The 25,731-nt window shown below is 37.0% G+C and overlaps 1 protein-coding gene across 19 annotated transcripts in view; it reads left to right on the top strand.

Moving 5' to 3' along the window:
• GRM8 (glutamate metabotropic receptor 8) overlaps positions 1 to 25,731 on the top strand; it is a 405,616-nt gene that overhangs the window by 58,281 nt on the left and 321,604 nt on the right. For 18 of the 19 annotated variants that reach the window (XM_064142387.1, XM_064142381.1, XM_064142385.1 and 15 more), the window contains one exon: positions 11,559 to 11,775. In XM_064142387.1, coding sequence (XP_063998457.1) covers positions 11,559 to 11,775 — 217 coding nt within the window. Of the gene's footprint in view, positions 1 to 11,558; positions 11,776 to 19,492; positions 19,581 to 25,731 lie in introns of those variants that run through there. The other variant, XM_064142395.1, reaches the window with a different exon arrangement.

The raw sequence follows: 25,731 nt of genomic DNA, 5'->3' as shown, positions 1-25,731 counted from the left end.
ATTTCTGAGGTTTAGGATGCCAAAAGGGAGAAGCAGAGATGGAACTAAGAATCCTAGATTGGCTTTTTAGAGATTAATCACTGATTGCTCTTCCTTGTCACTTCAGTCAAGTTGTGGTTGAAAAGGCAGGAGGGTTTTGAGAACAGGGAGGGAAATGGGGTGTGAAAGAAGAGAGGTATCTGGGAAAGTGTTGACATAGAGGAAAAAGAAAGAACATCACGAAGAAAGCAGCGGGGAGCTATAAGTTGTTGAAGTGTCTGAGAAAATAAAGTAGATGTAAGTTTATAAAAAGAGGAAAAATGTCAGGGAAAAGTATTTATATATGTGAAATGGGGATCAGTTCAGTAAGGAATAGCACTGGACTATTTTTATCCAGTATGCTAGTTCTCTTCTTGGACAAACTAAGGATATACTGCTGTACAGGTAGGAAACATCTGTGAGATCTCTTTTTTCAAATGATCTTATTCCCTTCAAGCTGTGCTTTTTATTAAAGCTCATCTTGTTAGAGTCAGTAACAGTATCAGCTTGGAAAAAAAAAATGCTTTCCTTCAGAGGGGGAGTATAAACCACCAGCCACTCTGTGAGAAAGGAAAGAAAAAGGGCCCATCACATGTAGTATGTATGTGCATATTTGCACAGATTTTATACATGGATACAGAAAAATATATTTATATAGAAGTATGACAATTTATTTTGTAATTCCTGACATTCAGGACTATCTGATTCCTTTTTGGAAGTTTTACTCATGACTGCTGACAGGGTAAAAACAAGTGATGGATGAATTCAGACTCAGAGGAGATCTTTGATATGCTCATCAGAAGGTACCTCTGACCGTGGGCTCAACACCCTTGCAATAAGGGTGGTGAGGCACTGGAACAGGTTACCAAGGGAGGCTGTAGATGTCACCTCTGAGTCATTAGAGGTCAGGTTGGAAGAGGCCTTGAGCAACCTGGTCTCATGGGAGGTGTCCCTGCCCCGGTACTGGAACTAGTTAATCTTTAAAATCTCTTCCAACCCAAACCATTCTGCAATTCTTTGTGCTTAGACAGACAGGTTTCAATATATATACTTTTGATGGAGGGAGAGGATAAAGTCTGTACTTTGTAGGATGTACTTTTGAGTCTATATTAAGAGGCTTATTTTTTCTAGATTGAGGTTGTGACTGGCATGGCTGAATGGGGACCTGCTGGTCAAAATAAACAGCAACAAGGAACTGCACAGGGAGTGGAGCAGGGACAGGTAACTTGTGTGGAATATAGGAACACTGCCTGGTAGTGTGGAGATGAGGTGACCAAGGGGAAGGCATGACTAGAACCGAATCTGGCAAGGGACGCAAAGAATAGCAATGTTCTCTACAGGACATCAACCATCAAAGAAAGGTTAAAGAAAGTGTTCCCCCTCTGAGGAACAAGAATGGAGAGCTAGTTTCAAAAGATGAGGAGAAGGCTGGGGTACTCAATAACATTTTTGTCTCAGTCTTCGCTGGCAATTTTGCTTTGTTTCCTTCCTGAGATGATGGACCACTAGGTGTGGACCAGCGGCATAAAGTGCCTTCCATCATAAGGGAAGATCAAGTTCAAGACCACTTGAGGAATCTCAACATAGGTAACTCAAAGGGACCTGACGAGATGTGTTCCAGAGTTTTGAAGGAATTGGCTGATTTAGTCACAATGCCCCTCTCCATAACATTTGAAAAGTTCTAGCAGTCAGGTGAAATCCTTGGAGACTGGAGGAAGAATGTTACACCTATCTATAAAGAGATTAAAAAAGTGGACCCTGAAAACTACCAATCTGTCAGTCTTGTCTCTGTGCGTGGGAAGATCATGGAACAGATCCTCCTAGAAGGTGTGCTAAAGCATGTGGAGGACAGGGAGATGATTCAAGGCAGCCAGCATGACTTCACCAAGGGTGAGGCCTGCCTGGTCCACCTAGTAGCTTTCTACAATGGTGTAATTACATCATTGGAAAAAGGAAGAGCACCACATACTATGTGTCTGGGCTTCTGTAAAGCCTTTGGCACCGTCCCCCACAGCATCCCTGTCTCTAAACTGTACTAGTTGTACTCTCACTTATATTGCAAAGATTCTAATCTCTCTGTTTTCCATCATGCTTTTGATAAAATAGTCCATGGATTGGATATAGTACTTAAGTGAGAAATTGAAAGGAAAATCTGGTAAAGATGAAAAAAGAAGAGGTGCTGCCATATGGTGCTCAGGAAGCATGCCTTTTTTCTCAATCATACTAGTCTTTTGAAAATAAAGTACATTTTGGATCGGAAGGAAGGCTTAGATATTGCTCCCATAGGCCTTAAATAATAGATAACTTCCCATCTTTTGATTGGAAATGTTTTGCTTTTTTTCTTCAACTTTTCTGCCCCTAGCATCTGGACTGAGCATGGTAAATACAGGAAACATTTAACATTTTGGACATAACCTTGGATTGACTACTGTTATAAAGTTAAAATCCCAAGGCAGAATTGCTTAACTGCCGGGTCTGATTGTTTTAAGAACTGAAAAAAATAATCCAAACAGATGAAAAAGACATGCTTCTCTTTTTTTTTTTTCTTTTTTCTTTTTTCTTTTTTCTTTTTTCTTTTTCTTTTTCTTTTTCTTTTTCTTTTTCTTTTTCTTTTTCTTTTTCTTTTTCTTTTTCTTTTTCTTTTTCTTTTTCTTTTTCTTTTTCTTTTTCTTTTTCTTTTTCTTTTTCTTTTTCTTTTTCTTTTTCTTTTTCTTTTTCTTTTTCTTTTTCTTTTTCTTTTTCTTTTTCTTTTTCTTTTTCTTTTTCTTTTTCTTTTTCTTTTTCTTTTTCTTTTTCTTTTTCTTTTTCTTTTTCTTTTTCTTTTTCTTTTTCTTTTTTCCTCCAAGTCTGTAATATTTGATGTCTTATAATCCCACATGAACTGCCTGTGCTACAGAAGGAAACTCTAGCTATGGTGAATCGTAGAGATTTCCTTTATGCACTCTGACATGTGGCATCCAGGTCAATAGTGTCGGGCAGACAGATTACAGGAAAGCTGGGCTTTCTGGGGCTATAGCTGAAGTATAGGTGACGTGCTCTAGAACATATGAAAGCATCTGCTAAAGCACTGTGTCTGGCCTGCTGTGCTCTATTTACACGTGTTCACAGTGTTCACAACAGTGAAGAGAGCTTTAGACAACATACAATTTTCCTTTCCTTCTTTGTGTGTCATGGATAATACTACTGCTCAGCCAGTTGTCTAAGATGGAGTAGGCTTGCAGCCTTAAAAAACTGAAGGCAAAGATCAGAATGTGCATTAAGCAAAGCACCCATCTTGCACCCTACTGAGAGCACTCATCATCTTCCATAGTGATGGTCTCTGTAATCAGAAAAATTCCTGTGGACAGCTGCTTGTTCCCACAGGTGAGTCTCTGAAATTGCTGTGCTCTCTATGGTACTAATTAGTAAATTAATGTAAAGAAAACCTCATTTGGATTTAGGAATACTTTATGAGCTACTAATTTATTACTGCTGAATAATAATAGAAGTTGGCTTTGTTAGTTCAGACCAAAAGAAATGCACATCTTTGTATATTTTTCTGAAACTCATCAAGGGAGATTACCATTCCAGACACTGATGTGACAAGCTCTAATCAGAAAAGTAGGGTTAGAAACGCTTTGAAATATCAGAGTTCACACCATGCCTAGCAGAGATTGACACATCTAACATACTGGTATACATAATTAAGTGTGGGTTTCCCCAACAAGTAGAAAAGGAATTTTAATGTTTAAGAAGTCCCTGAAGCTATCTGACCATCCTTGGCTTTCCATTTGATCTGATGATTGGAGAACATAAGAAACTGAAGGAAGAACTAACAGCCATTCCCAAGCTCAAGGTCCCCCCAAAGCCCTCCTTCTGGTGATTTGATCTCAGTATGAATATTAATCATTTGATCTGCTGCTTCTTCAGTTTATCTTTCAGTGCCTGGGCCTCATATGGCTTTAAAATATTTAGAAAGAGGCTACCCAGAGATGATGGATAATTTAATGTGCAACTGCTTAACACAGTTGGTTTTCAGACAGGCAAACCTCAGGATTTAAAATTATGTAGAAATACCAGAACAGAGCTCCCTTACTGAGAAAATGTCATTGCTAAACATTTATCAGTAGGCCCTCTTGCACAGAACACTGATGACTGTTCAAACTGTTCTTAGATGGATTCTCATCCTCCTGGAGTTACACAGCAATGCACAGTGTGACAGGATGTGCTTCAGCTGTAAAAACGTTTGTAACGCATAAACAGCCTTTAAATGTTTTTGCTTAAAATGCGTCACATAGCATGGAGAGCCATATTTTCTACAAATTTTCTACATTTCTACAAATGTTTCTACAAAACAAAAATTTGTTTTGTAGATGTTGCATCTATTATGTGATTTGTGTTATCACATCATCATCATCATCATTATTAATATTGTTATATCACTTGTGTGTAATTAAAAGTAATGACTTTTAGTGAGTCCCCAACCCACTGTAAAGAAACTTCTCAAATCCCAGCACTCTATATTGTATGCATTTCTCCTTTCTCATGTGTTGTTCTACCTGGGAAGTGCATCAGATCACAAACTTAAATATGTTTGGTGTAACATGCTTGGTTAGGCTTTAGGAAAGGTATTTTCAGGCTGGTGGGGATAGAATGCAATGCAATGGAAGTTTAATGTTTTTTTCAGCCCGTAATCTGATAGTATATGATTAGGTGCATCAACTGTAAGAAATTAATTTCTGTAGGATAGCTCCCTTTTACCAGTAGAGATAACCTGAGAAATAGGTGTGATGGATGATTAGTGTTTTTGTAGTGAAGAAACAGAAACAAGAGAAAATCAGTAAGGAAAGAGGATTTCCATGTTTGTCCATATTCCTGTATTTCTACTGGATTAATGATTGCATCTGTAATTTTTCATATACCAGGCTGGTCTATGATGGCTGCAGAAATATTTTTGTTGGTAACAAACCATGCTGCACTGATTCTCAGCTATGTTTTTTCTCGTGAAAAGATCAGTGCAGCTCATTGGAGATATATTCAGTAATATGTCTTCAGAAGGTAACTGATAGCAAGACAAGTAAAATAAAGCCAGTGAAAGAGTAATAGGAAGTGAAAAGAAAGAGTGAAATAATTTACTCATCCCAGCTCAGAAACATTTAGGTGTGATAGATGACTTCTGTCCCTGTGTCTGAAAAGGAAAAAATGTCATTAGCTGCTATGTTTTGTCACAGAGACTGTATCTTTGCACACAAACCATACAAACATGTAAGGAATTTTCAAAAGATTTGAAGCAACATTGTCATTAGCTCTCATAATTACGTATATGAATTGCAAGCACCCTTGACAGAAAATGTGGTATTTACTGCAAATAGAATGGATTATATATATTATTAATAATTTAATTGTGTTTAGAAAAAAATCCTGCATTCCAAGTGAAATCAGCTAATGGTAGCTTTGAGATTAAACTTTTCCTCTTTAGCTTTTCAAAAGCTTTTAAATTCGCTACACTTTTTTGAACTGAATGTATTTTAAAATATATTCATCTGGATGAAAATCATACCTGGGTTTTGATTTTTTTTTTTTTCCTTCGCTGTAGCTGAAGTTAACATATTTTTGGGGAGAGTTTGGACATCTGTTGTAATTCCTGAACACGATGCATTGCTGGATGCATGATAAAAACTGTGGTTTAGCATACAGAGGAAATATCAAATGTACAAGTCTAAATAAATTTAGCTTAGAATGACTCATGTTTATGAATGGTAGAGAATACACATATACATCTAGTGGGAAAATGTGTCGTCATAGATCACTTCTGCTGTCATGGTAAAGTCCATGAAAAGGGACTGAATCAGAAAAGTTAAGAGGCAGAAATGTTCCCACAACGTGAGCTCCTAGCAAGGTTGGTTTGTAGCCAGCGAAGTTGGCAAGGTGTCACTCTACTCAGATGCTCTGAGCATTTGAATAGGATATCTCACATTTCCAAAGGCATTACTGAGTCTTAATGTATCGTATCTTCTCAGTCTGATTTAGTGTTGGTTTACTCTGAAAAATTAAATTAATTTCCTAATGATGGCATGGGTGATCTATTCAGATTTTGACATAGATGGAAAGATGAAGACATAGCAGAGGGAAGTTGATCATTAGCGGTTTATAGATGTCTTAATAGTTATGCATAGCCAAAATGAGCGTGGGTTTGTGAGATTCAGCAGAGTGTAGCTGTTTACACTATTGTTCTATATAGCATGTGTATGAAAGCTGAATTAATCTTCCAGGCTCTCTTTATATTGAGTGGAGAGAAATGGGCAGTTTCAGAGTGCATTTTATCTCCTCCTACAGTTAATAATAAAAAAGAACATTTGTAATCTTCTTAGTTATAGTGTAAGAGGTTATTAAGCCTTATTAAAGTCTTAGAATCTTGAATGTCTACCCTGAATGATTTAAACATTACTGTATCGCAGGCTGATGTGTTTTTTGGAAGTAAAACCAGGCTAAGATGATGTGCTGACTAGTGGTGATATACAAATGTGACTAATGTTAAAAACCAGTGACCTCAGTTCTCATCCAGCAACTCTTCGATATCTAGATCCTGAGGATGTATTTCACTGCTGCCAGGGTGTTCTGCCCTTTTTTTTTTTTTCTCTCATGAAGAACTCTTTTTTGCTGTGCAGAAGTGGGAATAAAAAATCTTTACAAGGCAGGGCCATTAATGATTAATGATAGACATTTAAAATTCCAGAAAATCACCAAGTTGAGAACATGTTTTCACAGTCAAATTTTATTTCAAACACTTTTACTTCCTTGTAAGCTTTATTAGGTGGTGGTAAAATGCCAGTTGATATTGTGTAATCATTAATGTAAAGTTTATCGACTTCAATTAGTTAGTGACAATTATTACTATTTTTAATGTGATATTGCTAATATTCCCCTCCCCTGCCCCTCAAACCCCAACAACCGTTCAGTGATGAGAGAATGAAAAAGGGAAATAAAATGCTAGCTGATATATTAAATTTAGTGATGAGACTGAGTGGATAGTGAAACTGAAGACGTGAGTGATTTAAGCTCATTAGGTGGGTTGACTGCATAGTACAGTTGCTGCTGTAACTCATACTCAGTAATGTTCAAAATTACTGGCGATTCCTATCTTAATTGTTGGTTTTTTTAAAAATGAGCTTAGCTCCTTTCACTGTCTTTCTGCTCCCAACTCATACTTTCAGTTGAAAGGCTGCATAAAGGGAGATGACATTTGAAATGACCAGCTGATACTTTACATCGACAAATGTAGCATGTGAATGGATTTGAAAGCTCAATAAAAGAGGTTCTAGTGAACTTATGCACAAAAGTTGGACAGCATGTCATTGACGAGAAGGCATACTGAGAGCTGCTTACTGTGGTTAAGACGCTTCTCTGGATGTGCAAACCTAGGTCATATAGTTTCTTCTACCATCCACACTGCAACACCTCAGTGTTTCTGGGTTTGGATTTCAGGAATGGGCCCACCAAACAGATCCAATGTAATGCTTCCCTATGAATAACTTTGGATTCAGGAGTGGTCACTGGCTTTTATTTCAGTATGTGGGCAGACTGACAATGGTTTACCACTTGGCTGAAATAAATGGAAAATTATATTAGCTGCCTTTGGCACTTCTGAAATTATACCTTCTCCGTCACAGAGTAGATGTCTATCCTGTAGTAATGCTTGGTAGATAATGCCTGCAGATAGTTTCCTCTTTGAAATGCTGTCACATTCACCACTTCTGGACAGTTCTGAAAGTTAGCTTTTCCATCTTCTCTAATGCTCTGGGAAAGGGAGAATTTTAGAGATAAATTTGAAATCAGCTGTAAGATGTATGTATACAAAAATGATGTAGGAAAAAGAGAGACTATTCTTGATTGTTTATTTTGGTTTGAATGTACCTTGAAATATTAGCCACTCATTTATGAGCAGTTTTTTGTTGTGTGTCTTTATTCCAACTTGATAGTGAAATGACTAACTTAAGGAACTGAAGGATTGCTAGTAGTTTCAGCAATAGTTCTATATACAAGATTAAGGCTAGAACATAACTAAGACAAGATACTCTTTCAAAGCATCATGGTTTTAAACATTTAATATGTAGCTCAAACTTAAAAAAAAAATCAGGAAATTCTGTAAATTTCTCTGAAAAATAATTTCCAAGAGTCTGGCTCTCAGTGGAAGTCAAGAGTTTTTCAGCATATTGTAAGGTGATAGGAGGCTCTGAGCAAACCATAGGGTAGGGAAGAATAGAAGAAATATATCAGTGAGCACTCAAACATAAATGCTTCTTAGGCATTGTTGGTGAATGTGACAGCTGTTGTGTGACAACTAATTTGGATGTGGTTATGTAATCTGTTATTTTTTTCCCCAAAGAAAAAGAAATATGATATTAACAGTGCTATATAGCACTTAAACACAATGTAAATATTACAGATACTGTATTTAAATTTGAAAATTTAAATTGAGAAATCTAGGATGATAAATATAACACCACCCCCAACCCTCCTTACAGGTCTCTTTCAGAATGCAAATTGACGTCTCAAGGGGCCTTTGGAACTTGAAAGTATAAATACAGTCTGCATTTAGGGAGTTTTAAAAAACTGTGTTTAAAAAACACGTATTCTTGAATTGGCAGAGCATAACAGTTCCCTTGCTTGGGCAACATTATGCACTATCTTGTAAAATGTACTTGGGGACATGTAAAATGGTTTATTAAACCTACAGCCCGTAACTAGAGTTGTTATATTTAATGTATATATTTTTCATTTATGGATTATTGAACCACTAAATCCTAACAATTTGTCCTCATGCCAAAAGATTTCTTTGAGTCTTATTCTGAGTCTTCAGTAACTGCATAACTGTTGGAACATCCCCCAGATCCTCAGATTTTAAAGCTGTTTTTCAGTGCTCTGCTGTATACAAATGTACATTTAAAAGCAGGCAAGGAAGTATGTTTCTGTTTACTCTGGCATAAAATGCATTCGCATAAAGAAATCCATGAGGTGTTTCTGGGTCAGAGATCTGCAGTTTTGGGGAGGAAATTCTTGAATGCAAAGTGTTGTCTGAAAGCATGAGAAATATATACAAAAAGAAGCAAAGAAAATAGCTACATATTCCATTGCATGAACCACTTCTCTCAAAACTTAGAATAACTTGCTTTTTAGAGAGTGTATTCTCCCCTACTTTTTGCATGACATACTGATCTTTCAGGCTGGTGAAATGTGGCCAGAAGTTATGAAGTACTAGCAATTTAATCCTACAAGGTCTACCCAATGATTTTAGGGTATTGAGTTGGGACTGTATTTACTTTCCATTTTCTTCTACTGTTATTACAAATAACTCTAGGGATGAAGCTGAAGTAAAAAGAGATGAAAAGTAGAAAAGTAGCATCTCCTCCCTGCATTTTCTAAAGCCTCAAATAAGTACTTAAGATATCTTTGTTGATCTGAAACATCTCATTGCTGTGTTGAACCAGCGACTCTCCTATAAACAAATATCTAGGTTGTTATTCACCTCATGCCTAAACAGAAATGGAGAAAGTTAATAGATAAAACTCTTTGGTCTAGGCATCAAGATTTTCAATGACAGTGTATTCATCTAAAAGATCTCCCTCTGGTATTGATTTTATGCACCTTATTAGTGCAAGAATTCTCAGCAAAGCAACAGTGCCATAGTACTTGTGAAATGGCACACCTAGGAACAAAATAAGTAAAACCATAGCGATTGTCTTTAATTTTTTTTTTCAATCTGAAAAAAGACGACTGGTTTAGAGAGTAATAGGGTACATTTCAAAGGGAGTCATATGTGTGCTAAATGCACATAATTGTGTAACTGCAGGCCAAAATATTTTGTCTTTAAAGGGATAAAGGTGTTTCAAATACTTTCTGAAAGAAAGAGAGTTTATACAAGGCCAAGTTTTATAAGGACAATTCGTCCTTTGTTTTTACTTGGTGGATCCTTCACTGTGTAAGGAATACTGATTTCCATCAGGTGTAACCTTTAACTCTTTCTGTGTTCCTCCCTTTCCTTCCTTCCTTTCTGTTCTGTCTGGTTGTTCTTGTTATAACATTCTTATCTATTTATTTTGAGGTGTTTCCATGAGCAGAACATTTCTTTAAGAAGAACAGAGCCAAGATACATAAAAGTTTGGTGGTTTTGCTTCTGACTGGAAATTATTTTGCCATCCCTTAGGCTCTAAACTGCTTTTTTTCAGGCTGTAAGAGTCTATACTGTCTTTGTAAGTCTGGTGTGGCCGTTTGAGCTGATCCTCTAGCTCAGACATAGGGGAGAGATGAACATTCCAGGGATACCCCTGAGCTAGAGGATCAGCTCAAACGGCCACAGTCTGGTTAATGAACAGACTGTAGAATCTCTGCATTTGCTTCAGATACCTTTTTTAATTCAACCTGGTGAGGAAACGGTGTACAGGACTTGGGGCTTACTCTGGAACCTTCTGCTGTAGCATCTAATGTGACAGTGAGCATCTACCCAATCACCTGTCTGCTGGGACTGCTAAATTCACCTCTCAACAGGTTTAAGAACTCCATTCAGACTGCTTTCTTGAAGACTGCAATGCAGTATGTGGAGTACCTTTCATTTCAAGCTGGTAATTAATTTAAGATTTACCATTTAAAATGAGTAAAGCATTCATTTTTTAAATTAGCAAAAATACCAATTAAACTTTTCTGCACCAAAATACCCTTCAGAATAATTGAATATTGCTTACAGGCATTTTCTTCTGGTCATTGTCAAATTTAAGATTAGAGTTAATAGAAAATCACCTTATATTTTTTTTCCTATGAAAATAATTTATATTTAAGAAGTCATGCATTTATTTATTGATGAGGAGGGTGTTGTTTGTTGTTGTTCTTTGGTTTTTTCTACAAAGATTATCATCCTTGCAAGCTTTCTCCTTACCTATGTGTATACTGGGCACAGAATGTGTTTGTGTGTGTTTTCTCATGAGATGGTTTTGTTATTAATGACATAGTCCCCATATTCTTAAATCAGGCACAACACCATATTAAAAAAGCTCTATGAAAGAGAGAGGTTGAAAAATAGGAAATGAACCGAGAAAGCACATTTGTGTGTATATAAACAAACATAACAATGAAATGGAAATAGTCTACCTTTTACTTGTCAGATTCTAAGTGTAGCATTTTAAAGAGTCACAGTCATCAAAACTGACCTTTTCATCTTCTGTAGCAAGAATTCCTCCAGTTTTTTCTTTATTCCTTTTTTTTTTTTTTTATTCACCTGCTCTTATCAGGGCTAGGATCAAAACCAAGGTTGTTACACTTACATGTCAAGAACCATGACATCTGGAAAGGAGCAGAATGCATTATTTTTTGGTGAAAGTGTTATACAATAAGACTTGACTGACATTTTACAAAATCTGAGGTACTCTCTGAACAGTTGATTTAATTAAAACAAGACACTTAGCTCTGTGCAATGCCTGTTATAATCTATTTAAAGCATTTCAAACATACAAGTATGTAGTATAAAATAGTATTAGATCAGCTTGAACAATTTGTCAATCTGTTTGCAGATACCTCAAATCAGCTATGCATCTACGGCTCCAGAACTGAGCGATAACACCAGGTATGACTTCTTCTCTCGAGTGGTCCCACCCGACTCCTACCAAGCACAGGCCATGGTTGACATTGTGACAGCCCTTGGGTGGAACTATGTCTCAACACTGGCTTCTGAAGGCAATTATGGAGAGAGTGGTGTGGAGGCATTCACTCAGATCTCCAGAGAAATTGGTAAGTGTATGTTTACAGGTGGTGTATTTATAGCTACTGGGTTACAGAACGTCATAAAGCTCTGCCTAGGTCTACACAGTGTGATCAGAACACCTGTAGATGTGTTACCTGGACTTAGATGGAGTAGTTTATGGATGACTTTGCAGCTTGCATGTATGTCAAAGTGACACTTTTGTCAGTAATTTAAGAAGAGGTTTTGAGAGAGGCAAAAAATGTGTGTCTCTCCTTTGCAAGGAGTGGGCTGGGGCTTCTTCATGAATTGGAGGCAAAAAGAAATAAGTAGCTGAATTTCAGATGTGGTTGATTTAGTTTAGGAAAATCATAATCCAGTGAGACCTCATTTTCTATGTTCCAGAAGTGATAAATCTAGGGTTTTTAATTTTGATGAAATTGAAATACAAAAAATGTCTGTAAAGTACAAAGACATACCCTTGTTGTTTTTCTTTCAGGATGAAAAGTGCTGTATAAATACATATAAAGACATTATTATGAGAAGTATATTTGAATCTCTTTGATCTTTTCTGTTTGGGTTTTTTTGTTTTTTTTTCACACTACCATAGTTATTTCTGGCAAGAAAAAAATGGGTGTTTCTCAGGAGCGGTAGTTTTTGGCCACCAAGGAATAAGATGATAAATAGCAGGTATTTTGAAAGAGGGCGGAATTGGTCTTTCACGAAGTGCAGTGTTAAATGACACAAAATAATATCCTTTCAAAACATAAAAAAAGAAAACAAAAAAGCAAACACTCTTTCCTTTCTTCCTCTGAATGCTTAGATTGATCTACTGGATTTGACTTTCAGGGCATGTACATGCAAATTTTTGTTTTTTTCAAGTCAGCTTGGGTGAGAAAATATGATACCTTCTATTTTCAATAACTGCGTGTAAATCCAGCGACCATCTCAGTCACGTAGGAAGGCACATGTTTCAGGTACTTATGCTTGAATTGTAAAGGCTCCTGATTACTCACAGCAATTTGGCAGTAAGATCAAACTGCAGCAATCTATGCCATTAGGGAGGCGGTGTATGTAATACGTTCAATCGGTTAGCTAATAAATATTCAATTTCTAGCTTCTAATCAATGCTGTCAGTTTCTAGATATCTTCATGGACAAGTTGGGGCTGATGCAAATAATGGTTTGATCTGGACGTAGCAAAACATGGGTAAATCTTTCACAGCTCATATAGAAAGATGGTGTGTCTGTTGTGTCAAAGCTGCGAATGGATTGGTTGCCCCAGACATTCGCTGAGTAGTCCACTGGATGGAAATCAGTTTTTCTTGAAACCATCCACAGCTCAGATAGTTCTGTTGTGTCCTCAAAGTAGGCAAATAGTGTTCAGGATTTTTTTACTTTCTCATTTCTATAAGCAGAAGACTCTTCATAAGGGTGTAATAATAACAACAACAGCGATTTCATTGTAATTGCTGAGCCTTGAGTTTGTCTCAGTTGCATCTTGATCAGACCTAGATTTAAAAAATACCATTGTAATTTGTTAAATGATAATTATTAAGGACATTATTATATTAAATACTAATTCAAAGCAGTTAAAATCACAATTGGGTCTCTTAAACGTTACCAGATCTGTGGTTTTCCTTATCACTTTTGTCCTCTACCACTGCACTTGATTTTGGCAAACTCTGTGCTTATAGCAATTTACCCTCTACAATAGGTGCCAAAGACAAAAATAATTCTGAAAAAGGAAAACAGACCAAGTAACTTTCCATTCCCAGAGGAATGTTGAAATAAATAACCAGGTAAATCATATGCAGTGACAGGAACATGATCAATAACCAATGCAGAATTGTGAAAAAAAATAGTATCAAAGGCATCTAACAGTTTTATTTGACAGGATAATAGCTTTATAGCTGGAGAAGAGGCACTTGATGTCATGTCTCTTGAATTCAGCAGTGTTATCTCAACTGCCACATGTGGTATTGTGCTGAGCAAATTATGATTAAGATGAAAATACCATAGGCTGCATGCAGACCTATTTAGAAAATGCTGCTCACAGAGCAATTAGTAATGGTTTCTGCTTAGAAGGAAGAATATGTTGTGTTGTATTTGGCAGAGGTTTATGCTGAATCAGATACCAGCCAATGTTTTCATGTTTAGTCTAGATGGACTTGGAATGAAGGATATGCCTGTAGAATCTGGAGATGACTTCAAACTGGGAAAAACTAGGAGTGTATTGTATTTTTAGAGTCCAAAACCGAAGATCTGCAGAAATGGGATTCAATTAGAGAGACAAATGCAAGGCACTGAGTTCCAGCAAAAAGGAATTGTACAATGAATAATATTGAAAGATTGGACAGAAAATAATATATCAAAAAATGATCTAAGCATCAATGGAAATTTTGATCTGCCTATGCTTCTTGTGTGCTGGAACACAAGGACATTGTGAGCAGCAACTGAGCAAAGTTGTTGATTAGCCTCAAGAAAAATTGGTCAATAGGGGAAGGTGGTGGAAAAACAATGTTTTCAAATAGACAAATTGCTGTTACAGAAAGTTGGAGGATCTCTTGTTTCATCCAAACGTGGTATATGTGAACAAAAGTAATGGAATTATTCTCTAGCATGACCCCATTTAGATTTGAAGAAAGCCCTTTTTACTGGTTAAGATACAAAAGCATTAGACTAGCTTGCTTCAGGACATTTTGGGGCAAAAGGATCTGGTAGAATGCATTAGACAAACACCTTCCAAGGGATTATGTAAGTGTGCTTAGTTCTTCCTTAGGGTTGATAGGTGGACTGGATGATTTCTTATTGTTCCCTCTAGCTTGACTGTTATCCACTGTCCTCAGAATTCCACCTGAACCATAGGGCTGGAAAAACTTTTGAAATTGAATGACATTTAATTATGATGTCTGCAATTATAGTATCTAGGTAGGTTTATAAAAATCATCACATACCACAAGGCTGCACACAAACCAGAAAAAAGGGTTAAGAGAACCTATCGGGACACTTCTCCCCTTGCTCAGATGGCACACAGGTGCCTAGGACAGCTTTCTGTTTAGGTTTCTGTTTTACATCCTGGTTAAGTAACCAACAGTTGGAAGCAAAATGAGTGTGAAGATAATAGCAATAAATTTGAGGGAAGAATGTGAAAGAAACCCATTTATGAAAAAGGTTCAGTGTGTGAGAGGACATGTGAGACCACAGTTTCAAAAACCGGAAACCTTGGTGTGGTTTTGTTTTGTTTGTATTTTCAGAAGTTTTTTTTCCCAGTCAGTAAAGAAGGGGTTAGAGTTTTAAATATTTTAAAAATAGAATTTAATTTCATGTACTTATAATTTCAGGTGCTTATTTGCCATGAGCTTGACTTTTTTGCTTCTGATTTCCAGTTTGATTTGCCCTCTGTTCAGCTTCTATTTCTTGATCAGTAACAAAAGCAGAAAGGAAGGTACAGGCTCCCCAATGAAATGTGTAATACTGAAAAGGTCAAAGTGGTGCCACCCTGACATGTCAGAGAATATATTACATATCAAAATCTGCTTTCATTTTAATGACAAAGATCCTGTCTGGGACAAAGCATAGCTGGAAAGTGAGTATTTTACATGACAATGATTGCAAAGAGAATAGGGAATGGTGCTCATTCTGATGCGTTCTTCCATGTGTTATTATTTGAAGACAATGATTAAATTTATAGAATTTTCTACTGCAGTTACAAAGTTAATCAATGATATCGCTATAATGATTTCAGCATCATGATCAAATCATTTGGGTACATTGGCCAAGGGAATGAATTCACACAAAATTAAAATGCTTGAAAGTTGAAGCATTAAACTGAGAGAAACTGGACTTTAGCATGAGAAACTAAGAAGAGGATAAAAAGGAAGCACATTTTCCCAAGTCCTCATTAAACTGTCATGCCGAATTTCTGTTTTGACAAAATAAATGTTTGGCAAAAGAAGTGTTGGAAAGTTTCTATTTTGACTTTCTCTTAGTAGTTTATCCTCTTTGCTATCGAATATCAAATGAATTTTTCATCATAGGGAAAGATCCTATTCACTGTTTTTGTACAAAATACAAAAGCATTTGGCTCAGAAAAACCTTCTTGAGGTCAGGATATTTGCTCAGTTAGTGTAGTGTTTGTATTGGAAAGTGTAAGAAATCTACGAATAATATACGAGATGCTACATGACAGATTTTATCCTCCATAATGGTCAAAGAAAAATTGACACAAACACTGATGCATACTGGCTGTGAAATGCTTACAAAACTATCAGAAGAAGAGATAAAAATTATAAAGTCTGGGAACTGTAGTTGATCATTGAGAGGAGGTGAGGAACATCCACATTGTTTAACCCTTTTTGCTTGTATGTCAATTTTGCATGTCTTGCTAGAGATGTAAAGAAGACAACAAAGGACAATAGGACAAGATTTTGACTGAGCAACTTTACCCTAGAAGAGAAAGGTGCACTTAATATTAGTGTACCCTTGAATATTTGTTTTCAGGAATAGGGTTTTGTAGTCTTAGCTACTCCCTTTATCCTTGTATATTGCAGTTAATAGCATTTGACCATGAAACATTTCCCATTATCACATTGATAGTTATGTACCTAATTATAATACATAATGATATACATATGCTGAATGAAGGCTTTATTTGAATGGCTTCAGGTTTCAGTGTAGCTGACTATATTTTCTTTACATAGAGAATGGTCTGTGACATTCCTTTGACATAGTCTGTCTTGTCTTTGTCTCTTGTCAGTTTTTTGTGTGTGCATAGTTTTGTGTTGTGTCTCTGCTTTTCTCTGAATTATTGGATTACTTCTAATATCTTATGGACTTCCAAAGCTTCCAAAGTGGAAGAAGCCAAAGTTTAGTAGGAAGTGAGAAGAGAAAGTGCACCAGGAAAATAAAACTTAAGGATGTGTAGCTTTTTTCCTCCACCTTTTCAGCGGTAATTTAGAAATAAATGAAATAGTTTGATGTTAAGATTGATTCAGCTTTTCTGCAGTGTTCTTTATATACCTTTTGATATAAAGCTAAAGCTTTTTACATTTTGTTCAGTAAGGTGACAAATAAGCTCTCTTGTCTTGCCCCCTCAAAGATTTTATTTGATAGAAGATTAAAAAACCTTGCAACATGAAGGCTGAAGAAGTACCACGCATGAAATGTAGCTGTTGACCTGGCGATATTTCTGCTTTAAAGACTGGTTTTAAGTGTAACAAATTAATTTTCACAACTAATAATATTCTAAAATACTCTCACAAAGGGGAAACAGTTTAATTCAATTTTAAGTTTTATATTTGTGCAGATGAACTCTATTGATAACACTGTATTTCAAGCTGCAAGCTGTAATTAGTAATAAGACTGAATAATTTGCTACAGGAGCTTCAAAGTAATGTTTGAAAATACAAAATCAGATGGTAGGTGTATTAATATTGCAAAAGCATAAAAATTACTCCAGCATTTTAAAATATTTGTCCCAATTAGTACCTGATAAAGGACAGTATAATTTTTAGATGTTTATAATTAAGGACCATTTAAATTTCTCTCAGCAGTGCTAATCCATATGATATTCTTCACCTTTAATTACATGGGGTTTGTCTTTATAGTTTTAGGGAGGTATCTTGGAGCAGTAAGCATACTTGTCTGATATGCTCTCTGGCTCTCCAGTGATTGCTGGAAGAAGGAATTCTTTATCTGTAATAGCTCTTGAGGGGTCACTTCTTCAGTCAATTAGTTGAGGAACTTTTAAACCCCATGTAGAAAGCTCACTAGCTATGGTGGAACAAAAAAAACAGAAGGCAGAAATATTCCAAAGAACTGGGTTTTGCACCTGCCTCAAAGAGAATGTACCACAGTGAACTGTACTGGCAGAAGTTACATAGCTGGTTTTGCTCCTTAAACAATACAGATTCACTGATAAACTTAAAAGAGTTTTATTCTGTCCAAATTCCTTATTCTTATGGCCACTTCCAGCAATAATATACCTCTTAGTGTTGCTTTTAAGGTACTATGACAAAAAATGTCAGAAACAGGTACAAAGCAGCCCAGGCAATAGAGTTTTTTTCATTGATTGTCTAGGCAATGTTGTCACATACATGAAATCACCATTATACTTCAATTCTTATGGAGTGAACAAAGTAGTTATGTGAGCTGGTAAAGGGAGTCTCAAGGAGGTTTTAGTCCAGAGCTAGGGACAAATATTATCCCTGTTCTACATGGGTTGATGCTTGTATGCTAAACATTTCATCTAGTTCCTCTAGTTTTACAATTTTTTTAATTCCACAGGAGACAGTTTGCAATTTGATTCTGGAAAGAAGTCCTGTGCAAGAAACAGGGGCTTCTGTATGTACTTGAAACTGAAAGAAGTCACTGAATATTCTCTTAATCTCACGAGGTTTAACAAAGGATGATATGAACAGGGAGGATTGTCTCAGGCTGCCAACAAGGCTCTGAGTAGGAAGACTTCAAGCTTCCTCATTTTACCCATTGCTGTTTATTGTCTGATGCCAGGTGGAGTGTGAACTGTGGTCAGGACTGAGTTTATTAGCAATTTTATACGGTACTTATCCCCTTTGGAATCCAGAACAGTCAGCTCCTGGGAAAATGAGACAAATAACCTCCTCAGAGTAAGGACCAGTATTTTTCCTCAGTGATGCCTGTTGTGGTGAATTTAGAACACACAGAAAACTCTGAAAAATAAGTGTTAAAATCTTATAATAAGATGGAGGACCTCTGCACCTTTATGTGTATATGCATACGCTACCCTTAGAAGGTAGGATTTTTTCTTCTTTTTAATTGGAGTAAGCATGTTATGATTTGAGGGGTTACAGGTTATCTACAAAGACCAAGATCTGTCCCAGGGGATGAACCAGTTGCCCTCAGATATCATAATTATGACATTCAATCCCATAATCCTGCAAATACTTTAAAAGTAAGCAGCAAGGTCAGTTCTCTCTCTTTTCTCTCTGCCTCATCAACTCTCCAGAGGGATCTTATCTGGTAACTAGGTAACCGTGTAGGAGGACCCTGTGGTAGGCTGTGGCCTTCAAGGCTGCTGGCGGATGTAGTGTATCTAGCCCGTTTGGGCCAAAATGGAGGACAATGGGGGATGGGAGAAAATGAGCACTGGGGTTTTGGTGGTGGTTTTGGGTTTGTTTGGGGGGAAGTTTTTTGGGGGAATTCTCCTGTATCTGCATTAATTGTTAGGGATTCACATATGCTGTATTTCTCTTGCACGTCTTTCAGTAGGACCTTTCTATATTTTCTTCTCCATTTCAGAGAGAGCATTATTATCTTACTGCCCTTTTTCCTTAGAAAAAAACGTAGAATATTCTCAGTCAGTCATGCTCTTGCCCAAAAAACCATGACAGAGCACAATTCAAATAATATAAAAAATATCCAGGAAACAAAGTTTTATTTTTGCAGTATTTTTAGTGCAATGGCTTCTGTGTGGAATTTTTCAGCATGATACCTAGTTTAAGATTTTAAAATGTAAAAGTGCAACCAAAGTTACTGATATATTGATATTATTTTTGAGAAAGCAATCTAATTAGACTAAAAGCATTTTTTTTAATATAGTATGCAATTTTGTCCTGGTTTTGCTGGGACAGAATCCCAGGCCAGCCATGGGCTACAGTCCATTAGCAGTTCTGAGTCAGCCAGGGTAGCCGGCTGGAGCTGGGTCACAGGTGTATCCCATACCAGGAACATCAAGAATAAAAGAGAAAATCTGCTGATCAGAGGAGAGCTTTTTGTTATAGCCTCTTCCTTGGGATATTTTTGACAGTGGTCTTCTGTATCCTGCTCTTGAGGACTACCTTCCTGGATATTGTGACTACTGTACCTTTGCTGGGGTGATTATCGCTTTATGTATCTTGTATTAACACTGGTAGTAATTTGGCTATTTCATTAAATCTGTCTTTATTTCAACCTGTGGGATTTCTCTCTTTTTCTCAATTTCTTTTCCCTGCTGGTGAGAGGTCTTGGTTGAGAAACTGAGTGCTGTAGTTTAGCCTTAGTTATGGCCTAAATGTAGGCGTGTTCACAAGTATGCGTTTTCATCAAGTGTTTTTTCAGATATCATTTGCAGCAGTGGCTGGTGATTACAAGTTTCAGTGTCTGTAGGCTGAAGTCAGTTCCTTAAGGGATACATGGTGTATTTTTTAATATATTAGTATATTTGAGATTTAAATAATTAAGAGAAATATTTCTGAATTGGTGCCAAATTTAGAAAACAATGTTTAAAAAATAATCTATATTGTGCTTAAGACCTCTGTGATTACAAAGGTGTTTTCTGGACATAGAAACTTACTAAAATTTTTAAACATGGTGGGATAAATGCATAGGTTTTAGTGTTCCATCAGACAATTAGGGTGACAGAAGTGTAGTATTTTTCATGTGCTGCTGTTCTGTGCATTAGTAGGTATTCCTGTTGAGCCTGTAGCTTCTCTTACGTTCTGCAGCTCTCTTCTCCTTAGGAGTCCTAGAGCAAATAATTCTCCCATAATGAAAACAATTCCTGTGAAAGCAGACTTAAGAAATATCTGAATTCAAATGTAACCATTATAGTTGTTTATGACCGAATTTCACACACTCTTGTTAACAGAAAGTTGATTTTAGCAGGGTTAATGCCAGTGGATATTCTTGTTCTGAATGAAAGTATTTATAAAGGGGCTACTAGAAGGGAAAGCATCAAGGGCACGCAATATGATTTGCAGTCTGAATGAAGCTGCCTATGTTTGATTTGTGCGTTAAGATTTTGCTGTTCTACAAGACAGAGGAGAATTGTGGGAGATACTTTGACAGCTTATTTTCCACGGTATTCTTGAAAAAGCTAAGAACAACTAGAGAATCTGTCAATGATGAGTCCCAGAAGCTTCACTGATTCTGCAATGAGCTCTTTTGTCCTTTCAGTATTTTACAAGCTTCTGCTGTTGTCACTTCTGCAAAAAGCGTGTTTTCACACAGGATTCAACAGTACACCTTTTGTATTGCAGTGGTGTGACTCATTGCTGTGAGTCTAAATTGAATCGGAGATTGAATATCCAGACCATAGTGAAATTTGTAAACATGGTATTTAGTGGTTTTGCTTCCCCAGTGTGCACAGACTTCTGTAAGGAAAAAGTCTATTTAAGGGCAGTAATCTGAACAAAGGTGACAGGAAGGAGCATGGTGATGTGGAATTTGGCTATATTTGCATGTTCCTTCTTTGTTCGTGTGTCAAAGAATTTGAGTTGCCATCTTGTTTATGTTTTACTGATCTAAACTCAGTCTCATTCACATTGAAAAGTTATATCCAGTCGTGAGAACTTTCTGGCTCTTGAGTTACTGAGAAAAACAGCAATTTTTTTGGTCTGTGTGTCTTTATCTCTTCAGATGATTTCTAGTAGCTTTAAATGCCTAGCATTTTTGCAGCTTTGCTTTCTGAGGAATTGTACATCTTCAGAAATCATGTGTGAGAAATGCCTCATGACTGAGTATTAGCAATATACTCTTAGTATCAGCTCTTCATGATCTGTTGCAGCAGTTTAGACAGTGAAGTGCTGGAACTATCAGTCAGACAGTGCTGGTCAGTAACCTCCAGCATCAGGCTCAGCTACATGGAAGAAAGAAATATCAAAATCTTACTTAATAGTCACTGGAAGAACTCCCTATCCAAGGAGTATTTTGTAACCCCAGGTATTTCATGGTTGATGCTTAGATTTCCTGAAGATGGAAAATTTATATCCATAGTAGTTTCTTTTTGTTAACATTTTAACCTCACTTATTAAGCATCCTCTTGTTTTGATGCTAGGAATGCATACCAGTTAGCCTCCTTCTTAGCATGCCTTCTTATTTTAACTCTGGTTTAGAAGATATAAAGTAATTGGCAGTTTAATATTCGTTGTCAGTTGCTGGATGCCTTATTTATATCTCTGTGAAGCTGTGTAGCCATGACTGAACACTCCAGGTAAAGCCTTACTATTGATTTATGTAGTGTCGTTGTAATCTCATTTTTATTCCCAACCCCATTCTTTATACATCCTGACAAATTGTAAGCTTTTTCTGTTGTCTGCTGGGTATCAAGCAAATTATTTCCAAAGCTATCTGTTCTGACTCCCAAGGTTTATTAACAAATGGCTACAGCTGATTTAGAACTCAATGATGTGTGAGAACAATTCCAGGTATTCCTGTGCGTGCTCCCTTCCATTTGTCAATAGTCAATATTTTTCTATGATATACTTGTTTAGCTTTATGAATGCTGTCTCCTCTCTCTATTCTATTTCAAATAATTATATACCTTCTTCAAATTTTCCAGTCTTTCTGCTCAATGCTTTCCCATTCCCTCTTTGAAAGATATGAACACATGACATGTTGTACTAATCAAGATCTAATAGGCAGTTCTAGAACATGTTTGTCAGCCTCTTCCAGTGCTGAATTTTGACTGTTTCTTTCTATTAGTCGTTTTTGATTCTTAGAGGTGCCTTCTCTATCCCTACCCAGTAATTTCTGCTTATTGATCCCAAGTTTCTAAAGTGTTTCTTCTCAAAACTCTATTACAAAAATTAATATTCTATGTGTAAGGCTGATAATACCTGGTGTGGTGGTTTAAGGTTTGTTGGAACATTTCAGTAAAGAAATTGGGACTTTAAGAAATCTCAGTGCAGAATCTAAGTAAATTAGATCACTGGTTCTAAAAGAATAATAATGATAAACTCTGTATTGTTCATTTGTTTAAGAGGTATAAAAAGCCAATGTACAAACAATTCTTCTTAGCTTTTAGGCACTAGCTCTCTTTGTTTCTCTCTAATATCTTCCACTAATCTTGGCTGACTAGGGGAGAGAGAGGGTGAGGGTGATGCTGGCCCCTTCTGAGCTTTCTTTGTCCAGGGTGGAAGATTTGATTTCTGTATTTGATGCTGTCTCGTATAGCATCCTCCTGGAAAAACTGGCTGCTCATGCCTTGGATAGGTGGATGCTTTGCTGGGTAACAACTGACTGGCCAAGCCCAAAGAGTGGTAGTGAATGGAGGCAAATTGAGTTGGCAGCTGGTCACTAGTGATGTCAGCCAGGGCTCAGAACTGGGGCTAGTTTTGATCAATACTTTTACCAGTGATCTAGATGAGGATGTTGAGTGTACCCTGGGTAAGGCTGCAGATGACACTAAGCTAGGAGGAAGTGTTGATACTATGCTTGAGGGTAATAAAGCTCTGGAGAGGCTGGATTGATAGATTGGGATGAGTTCTGTGATGTTAAACAAGGCCAAATGCGGGATCCTGCACTTGGGTCACACCAACCCAATGCAGTGCTATAGGCTTGGGAGAGAGTGGCTGGACAGCTGCCTGGCAAAAGAGGACCTGGAGGTGTTGTTTGACAGCTGTCTAAATGTGACCCAGCAGTGTGCTCAGGTGGCCTGGAAGGCTGACAGCATCCTGAGCCTGTATTGAGAACCAACAAGGGTAGGGAAGTGATTGTGCACCTGTACTCGGCACTGTGCAGGCCATCCCTTGAGTACTGGGTTCAGTTTTGGGTTTCTTACTGCGAGAAAGGTATTGAGTTGCTGGAATGTGTCCAGAGGACAGCAAAGCTGGTGAAGGGTTTGGAGACCAATTCTACTGAGGGGGGTGGCTGAGCGAACTGGGATTGTTTAGCCTGGAGAAAATAAGGCTGAAAGGAGACTTCACTCTTTACACATCCCTGAATAGCAGTTGTAGTGAGGTGGGTGCTGGTCTCTTTTCCCTAGTAGCAGTTGATTGGATGAGAGGAAATGGCCTCAAGTTGCACCAGGGAAGGTGTAGATTGCATATTAGAGGAAACTTTGTGAAAGGGTTATTAAATGCTTGAATAGGCTCCCTGAGGGGGAGGAGGGGGAGGGTTGGTCTCTTCTCCCAGGCAACCAGCAATACAACAAGGGGACACAGTCTCAAGTTGTCCTGGGGGATGTATAGGCTGGATGTTAGGAAGAAGTTCTTCACGGAGTGATTTGCCATTGGAATGGGCTGCCCAGGGAGGTGGTGGAGTCTGCATCCCTGGAAGTGTTCAAAAAGAGCCTGGATGAGGCACTTAGTGCCACGGTCTAGTTGACTGGATAGGGCTGGGTGATAGGTTGGCCTGGATGATCTTGGAGGTCTTTTCCAACCTGGTTGATTCTATGATTGCATCATCAATTGTGGAAGTGTTTAAAAGATGTGTAGGTGGGGTCTGAAGTGACATTGTGTATCACCACATTTGGTAGAGTTAGATAATTGGTGGACTCGATTTTAGAATCATTTTGGTTGGAAAAGACCATTATGAATCTCCAGTTCAGCTGAAGCATGTTTTGTTCTAACTTCAGTACAATTTTATTTTTAAAAAGCTGAAAACTGGAGAAAAATGCTTTGCAATTATATTCTCTGACCTTGAAAAAGAAGAAAATGAAGAAATACTTTATTTTCCAGGTTTTTTTTGTTTGGCTAAATGGTAATATCTGTCAGGAAAAAAATATTGTGAAGATTCATGCTGCACAAGAATAATTTGTCCTTCTTTTCTTAGGCCAAATGCTGTTAGTAAATAACTTGTGTGCATGATGTATGTTCTACTTCCTCTGGGCAGTTCTACTGAGATCTAGGAAAACTGTTAAAGCAGACAGTGGTTTGTTTGATTTTGGTGTTGTTTTTTTTAATGTCAATGCAGAGAAAGAAAGTAAGTATTCTTCATTCTGTGTTTACATAATTTGCACAAAGTCACATCATATTATGTTGCACATCGAGGTGTGATGTATATGACTATACCTTTAGCGCATATATATATATAGTCAGGTCTCCTCAATCTATTATAGCTTCACAGTAGGTGTCTTAAGATTGAAAAATTTATTTGGACTTACCAATCTCAGCATTATGGTTGGTTTTCTGGGATTCTAAGCACCAAATAGGCTGGTGTAAAGAAAAAGAAAACAGAACCATGGCCTACTAAGAAGTGTTCACTAACATTATTTCTTTGTATTATGGTAAATTCCAACGTCTTCAGTGCCTTACCGGTGGGTTACTTTTTTTTCCACTCTATATTTTGACTTGATTTCTACTTCATTTATTTCTCTTTCTTTACCCAACTCCTGAATGCAGTTGCTACTGACTCCTATTTGAATGTGCTGTGGTAATACAAACCACTTGAGCTTTACTTATCTGCATGATGTAGAAGAGTTGAGTGAATTGAATGTTACAATGCTGACAATATTCCTGAAAGATTGCAAGCAGAGAATGTCTGCTTTGACATTTCCAAGCAACATTCTCATCAACATTTTATTTATTTTTCTTTCTTATACTGAAGGGCAGGAAGACATATTGTACTCTGAGTCATAGTAGGGCATGTTTGCTATTAAATTTGCAGTGGAATAGCTTAACGTTAACAGCTCTTCTCATGGATGCTTGCGTGAGTCTGCATATGTTCAGACTCTGGTAACCAGTTTAGTCTGCTGCAAGTCACTCTGTCAGTTCTGCTACCTAATGAACTAGCCACAGAGCTCCAAAGAATTCTACTTTTAGTATAGTATTTTAAAGAATTGCTATTACTTATTCCAGAAAGAAACAGGCATATGTGTGTACTTTGCTAACAACTGGAAAGACTTTTCTATTAGAGATGTATGATTTTTTGCACTAATTGTGAGCTGTGATACCACTACCTTAAGCTGGGACATCAAAAATATGAATAATGAAACCTTCCACATTTTTTTGGTTGTTTTATTAATGGAAAACTGCTTATTAAGTCAAAATTCTGTCCTCTCAAGGAATTTCTATAATGGAAATATTGTCTCATTTTTCTCTACTTTGTAGCACTTCTGCAATATAGAATGATTAGTGGTTTTTCAAGAGTTTTTAGAAGAACTGGAAATAGAACCAATTGTTTTAAATGCTGAAATTCTAACAAAGGTGGTCTCTTTCCTTAACTTTAAAGCAGGATATTCTGACTCAAGAGAATGAGTTACAAAACAATACCCATGAGTAGCAGAGATGTCATACAGATAAATCCTTGTGCTCTGACGGTGTGTGT

This window comes from Pogoniulus pusillus, chromosome 4, assembly GCF_015220805.1.
Source record: "Pogoniulus pusillus isolate bPogPus1 chromosome 4, bPogPus1.pri, whole genome shotgun sequence".
In the NCBI taxonomy this organism is placed as follows: Eukaryota; Metazoa; Chordata; class Aves; order Piciformes; family Lybiidae; genus Pogoniulus; species Pogoniulus pusillus.
Note: the sequence above shows the minus strand (reverse complement) of the source record. Positions and strands in the feature narration are given on the sequence as shown.